This window comes from Rhagoletis zephyria, unplaced genomic scaffold, assembly GCF_001687245.7.
Source record: "Rhagoletis zephyria isolate East Lansing unplaced genomic scaffold, Rhagoletis_zephyria_1.1 Rzeph_scaffold_00336, whole genome shotgun sequence".
In the NCBI taxonomy this organism is placed as follows: Eukaryota; Metazoa; Arthropoda; class Insecta; order Diptera; family Tephritidae; genus Rhagoletis; species Rhagoletis zephyria.
This window is the reverse complement of record NW_016157420.1, coordinates 139,948-146,662: the sequence shown is the minus strand read 5'-3', so window position 1 is coordinate 146,662 and position 6,715 is coordinate 139,948. Positions and strand designations below refer to the sequence as shown.

At 35.0% G+C, this 6,715-nt stretch overlaps 1 protein-coding gene across 1 annotated transcript in view; it reads right to left on the bottom strand.

The window, feature by feature from the left end:
* The window catches only part of LOC108359076 (calcyphosin-like protein), a 14,497-nt gene extending 9,119 nt beyond the window's left edge, over positions 1–5,378 (bottom strand). Inside the window, exon 1 of the mRNA XM_017610734.1 lies at positions 5,332–5,378. Coding sequence (XP_017466223.1) covers positions 5,332–5,373 — 42 coding nt within the window. The 5' untranslated portion in view covers positions 5,374–5,378. The remainder of the gene's footprint in view (positions 1–5,331) is intronic.
* Positions 5,379–6,715: the final 1,337 nt, after the last annotated feature.

The window sequence follows — 6,715 nt, the reverse complement described above, 5'->3', positions numbered from 1 at the left end:
TGTCGACAGGTTTGGAATTTTATCTTTGAAACGCCACACTTTTCTTTGAAATCGCTTTATTAGTTCTCGTGCAATAAGCGTTTTTGTGAAGCTCTAAAAATTACAACTACAACATTTGAACATAGCCCCCATACCTTAAGGTAAGACGTATTCTACGTCAAAAAGTACTATCGATGAATAATGTATGCAACAAAAACAACTAAAGCAGCAATGACAATAAAGTCAACCGAAATTAGCGAAGTACCCACTCCCACAAGTAAGTAGTAAGTAGACGAGTAGGAGCAAAAGTAGCAACAATAGCATATGTATGTAAATATGTAACACTTTTCGCTTACACTCATCAACTCTCATGCGCCGCCAACGTTCGAATAGCCACTTGCAACAATAGCAACCAATTGACATTCACTGATTGCAAGCGACTGCCACCCACTTAGTCAAAAGCGAGTAGAAAGAAAGGCGAAAGCGTCGGAAATCAGTTGAGCGTGAGCTATTAGATTTGAATAATTTAATGTATTTTATGTACCTATGTATGTATGTATGTATGTAAAAGAATTGACATGCCACAACTAATGACGTTCAACAAAGTCCATGGGTGGGAGATTATATGTGAACGCGTCCATAGACGTAAATTTGTGTGTATGCATAGTTGTATATATGTATGTATGTATCTATTCACTTACCTAAGCATTGACTTATTTGTCTATCATTAGCATGTTCTTTAATTGCCATTATACTTATGGTTGTAGGTATATGTGTACATAAATAAGGGGTATTCACGATCCGGTGCTTATTGTCTAGCACGGTGCATAAATATCTAGTATAAATAACATGATTTTTGTTGTTTCATGTGTTCAAACAACAACAAAATTAGCCAATCTTGCTATTTATGCTATCTATGCACCATGCTAGACAGAATTCACCGGATCGTAAATACCCCTATAGATATATACTTTTCAATTGTTGGTGCATATTATTGTACAGCGAAACGGCCCACACTGAGGCAGGATACCTTTATAACTGCCATCAAATAAACTGAAGTTTTTAATCCTAAAGTGGAAAAATCTACTTTTAAAGAAAACATTTTGGTGAAGAACAATATTAAGCATATTAGAAACAAAACACTATTCATCCACTTTTGACCGCAAAAAACAAAAAAAAACATTACTTAAACATAGTTAAACACCTGAGGATAAAGGTTTCAACAAACCGAGCCCTAACCGCCAAAAATACGTATGCGACAATTTTTTTCGGAATTTTATTTTTCATTCAGAAACACATCTTAAAGATCTATAAACATATCTGGATTAAAAATATTATTAAAAAAAAAATGTCACTTACGCCATTTTGGCGGGTAGATAAGGTGGCAGCCCTCCAAGTGGCTCACTGAGACAGGCAATGACTGTGTTACCACAGAAAAGAAAAAATATAATTGTATCAAACCAAAATGCTGATTTGGTTTCTCTTCAGTGACCAGTAATCAAAAATAAATGCCCCGAAATCCAATTTGCCTTCGTCTTATACACTTTATTTAATATAAAAAACAGAACGAGAAAATTGTGTATCTATAACTAGAAAAAATTGATGTATGTATCTGGTAATTCAAAAAGTAAGTGAAGTTGGTTGCGAGTAAAATAAGAAAAATATAAATGTCAGAAATGGCAAGTCACCAGGGGTGATTTTAAATAGTATCATCAACAATAATCGTGGAACGGTACAACAGGTAATCAAGTAAAGTTATAAAAGCGCTGGCTGCTAGTTATGCAGTTCCGCAAGCAGCTGATGTTCACTCTAGAGAGTTGCTCTGGAGCAACTATGAAGTGCGACCCTAGATCGACCTGAGCCTCGCACAGGCAGGACAGCTGATGAGATCCGCAGCAACATTTAGCCGTACCGCATGAATTCCCATGGGGAAGTGCCCAGTCAAAACCCCAGTCAGAACCGAGAGTTCTTGCTTAGTACGCTGGAGAAGACCGTCCACGATCAACTACCGGCATTTCCTAGGTACCTTGAATTTATAGGTGCCTTGAAATTCGGTTATGGCTCGAAATAATTTACGCAGAAGTATTTTAAACTTGTACCAAAATCACTAATGTTGTGACGGGTCATTTTAATACATTTATACAGTTCCTTAGAGCTTAAACAGACGGCAACGTTGATCCGGATCAGCTCGGGAAGTAACTGCAGTTGATCCGGATTAAGTCCCAGTTAATCCCGATCAACGCTGTCGTCTGTTTAAGCATTTACTTAGTACTCTAACTAAGCAATATGGTGAAGATATGATGAAATCAAATTTGTTTTTGAATTTTCGGCAGTTTTTGATGGTATCTGTCCCACTGTGCACCGCGCGCTTATTCTGCGTCCCAACCCATTGAGTACTCAATTTGAATGCACTCAAGTACACTACAGTGAATCTATTCTTTAATACTGCAAGTACATGTGCACTCATATACATATGTTTTCTTGCATACATATGCACATATTTAAGTGTGCTCAGTTCATTTGCTACTTGCGTTGATATTCATTCATTTAATTTCATGGGAAATGTTGAAATTTTTCAATTAATTTCCAGCTCAATGACTGATGAGCCCATTGATATTTAAATAGCGGAAGCATTATTTTGCAGCATTGTTATACACACAAATACGAAATTGTGTAAATAAACTCGGTAGGAAATTTATTAAAGGATTCGCAGTTGATATTTACATAGATTTATTCCTTACCTCTTTTCTCCACAAAGATTTCCACATAAGGTTTTGCGTAGGATCAAATCCACAAAGTTTCCCGAAATTACTTATTCACATTACTATGATTGCGCTTTGGGAATATTCACAAAAGCTAGAACAAACACAGGAACTCCGCCCTTAACCATAGAAGGCGCAGATACACCTCCCTGTACTTTATAACTCAGCAGTCGCCAAAGAGATCAGATTACTTTTGGAAAAACAAGGGGAGCAATGAGAATTTAACGATTTCAATGCTATGATTTACTTAAAGTAAGGTGATTGCCCTAAACAGATGCACTATTGGACCGTAATCATTTTTTGTATGTGACACATCAGTACTTGTACTTGTATCAAACAAGGTATCGATACCCACTCCGTATCGGAAAGGTATCGAGTAATTGTACATAGAACTACGATTTTGTATACTTTTCAAGTTATTGTAATTTTTCACAAAAAATCTGTATTTTTACAAGCTTATTTATCTTTTAGTATTTTCTTCATACAAAAATTTAAGACAACAATTATTTTTGTATAGTATTTGATTTCAAAAACAATATAATACATTTTTACAACATTCATAGATAAAGTTTAAGTTTAAGAAAATAACTCCTTTTTTGTTATATTGCCCAAAAACATAAACTTTTCCAGGTGCTTCCCTGATAGGCGGTTTCGAGATTTCAATATAGTTGTACCTGTTTTTGAGAAAAGCCTCTCGCAAGGTACAGATGCCCCAACAACCGTTATGTATAGACCGTCTTGCTTATATAGGCGCGAAAATATAGTCCGCATATCTTCCCATTCCCTAAAGCAGTGTTGCTTTTCAAAAGAAGAAGCTGAATCATAATACGTTTTGTGCTTCCGATACAAGTACTTTTTTTTTAACCAAAGCCTTCTTTAACTTGACGTCTTATTTTTGAAAAACGAACGAATGGTGCGGATCTAATGGCATAGATTATTAAATAATTCGCATTTATGTTTTTAGCAGATGCTAATTCTCTTGGAAAAGATGAAAATTATTCCCTTACTCGAATAGATTTTTTTAATTATTAAAAAATTTGAAATAAGTTTGTTACACGTGAGGACACTATTCAAAAAAATAAAACCCTTTTGGACATCTACAGGCCAATCCCTTTAATTTAACACATCAATCTGATCAATGTGATGACGGGGACAAAAAATCGCTTTGCTTACTATATGATAGTTATATGTATGTAGATTGGCGAGAGTTTTCCAATTTTTGACAACAATTCCTAAAAATTTATTTTAAATTATACAAAATTTAGAGGCTGATACTTTCTGGACCACCCTAGACAATGTTTATGTATGTGTACAATAATTATGGATTTAATACATATTTATTAAGTACTAATGCCCTGAGGCCTTCACAAAAAATTGACAAAACAATAGACATAAATATCGACTAAAACTAACTGAAACTGCACCGGCTTCCCGTATAATGGTAATTTCCGGATATACGATAACTCCGATATTTCCATAATTAAGGACGTTCACTTACTCCAATTTAATACTTACAACAATCTCTTAACAATAAATACGACTATTATAGACTTCTAGGTAGTTTAAAGAAAGTTGGAACGTCGCTAGTTGATACCTGCGCCTGGTATAGAAAATTCGGATTCGCCCGAACTTATACTTCTCGACTTGTTATTTAATAATGAATGGCATTTTGTGTATTAATTGGTATGTCATTTCGCTGCCAGTGTGATGGACGGTATTTGACCTCACACACAATGTTGCCTATTAACCAAGGCTATAACTGCAGTGTTAACCCTATGTGCCCCATTGCAAGTAATAGTGCTGGTAGTTCCCGCTAGATTTGCAATAGCAATACCAATTAGATATTAAAAAAAATTACATGATCGTATACTACTTGAAAATAAGGAAGGTAAAGGATTGATATGGGAACACAATAAAATATCATACGGGTCTATTGGACCCGGCCGGTTAGGGGGATGTTCCTTCTCCCTGACCCTGAGTGAATTTTCTGCCACCATGCATTAGTGGGTAACTGCGCTCTTATTTGTAGGTAAAAAGGTTTGCTCGCGTAACGTTTAATTTCACTCTACTCTGCATGCATTTGTTGTAATAACCTTGCTGACATCAAAAATTTTTTCTTTTCTTTTAAATAAGATACTACTGTTTGAGTAAAACATTATCTGTCGTTGACCTCAAAAAACTAATTGAACTCAACGAAACCATTTGCATAGCAACGCTGAAAGTAAAGTAATAAGACAAAACAAAAAGCTCTCGCTCGCTCATATGAACCGCTACGCAATGTCTCCCCGTTTAAACTTTTTTTGTCACAAAGTTGGAACTAAACGCGAAGCGATTTCAGTACACGAATCACTTTCCTTTTTGCACATTAAATATTCATCCAAAGACGTTTTCATTGAAAAGCCATTTAAATTAAATACAATTTTACGTATTTGCATATTCGTAGAAAACAAAGATTGTTTTTGTTTAAATTGTTTGGATATTAAATTTAGCGTAAAATTTATGTAAAAAAACGTCGAAGAGCAGAAGCACATTTTTTTTTTGAGTAAATAAACCTCAGTAATTCGAGCTGTTTTGGATTTTCTTTTTATACCTTCTTTCGGGGCTTCAAAGAACTTCGGTTTATTTGTAACATTTCGCTTCAACACACGAATCAACACTAAATTAAATGTCCAAAAAATATTGAATGCCTGCAACAACAAGACTATGCGTACACAAAAAGGAAGCTTGTTTCCAAACAAAGGGAAACTCAAAAAAAAAAAACGAAAAAAAAACAAAGCAAACAAACAACCGAACGGAGTATAATTGAGTTGCAAAAACAAAATACACGCCAAATTAAACATAACGCAAGACGGAAGGACTTGCCTTTATTTCGCATGACACAACTCATATTTTACAGAGTCACTCTTTCCAACGCAGCCATTTGGGTTTCATGTGTTTTCATACTTTTGTACTTTTCTTGGCACAATTTTTTCCCCATTGGTAAATAGTATGTACTATGTACATAGCTAGCAACGCAGCAAGTGAATAAATAACAGCCACTTTTGCCACAACACGGAACAAATGAAAGCACAACTACGGAAATGACTAAAGAAAATAAGGAAATATTGTCACTGGGCCGTTCAACGAAAAGCTAACGGAAGGAAGAAAAGGGCAGGGGTGTATGGAAATATGTATGTATGTGCATATGCGACTGGTACAAAATCTAAATTATGAGCTTTTGCATAGCTGGTAAGTTAGTTCACTGAGTGTGGGTTCGTTTACAACAGCCGTGCCCAGCGCAGGGCACTTGCTTATGGAGTTCTGCCGGCGTTGGCCATGCCTGGTTTAGAACCACTTCTATATACGTATGTATGTATATATATGAGAATTATGTATATATTATTAAAAATTGCACTCAATTACAGTTAAATTCAAACGGCTGGTAAAGCTGGAACTTGATTTTTCTGTACTAATAAAAAATAATAGTTATTTAGCTAGTTTATAGAATTGGGGTAGTACAACGAAGGACATTGCGACGTATAAATCCATTTTTTGCAATTCTGGCAACTAGCTTTCAACTCACCACTATCACTATCTTTCGTAAGACAACTGTGAAATCTTGAAAGCTCTTTAATTATTTTAAACGTTTTTTTACTCTTTTTAAAAAATAAAAACCAATAAATAAGATAAATTTACACTTAAATAAATTAAAGAAATTAAATCACAAAAAAAATAAGTGCGGCTGGGCCACACTGGAAAAGTGAAACTTAGGTTACATGCCTTTTTTTCTCATAACCAATATACATATGTAACGGGTGATTTTTTTGAGGTTAGGATTTTCATGCATTAGTATTTGACAGATCACGTGGGATTTCAGACATGGTGTCAAAGAGAAAGATGCTCAGTATGCTTTGACATTTCATCATGAATAGACTTACTAACGAGCAACGCTTGCAAATCATTGAATTTTATTACCAAAATCAGTGTTCGGTTCG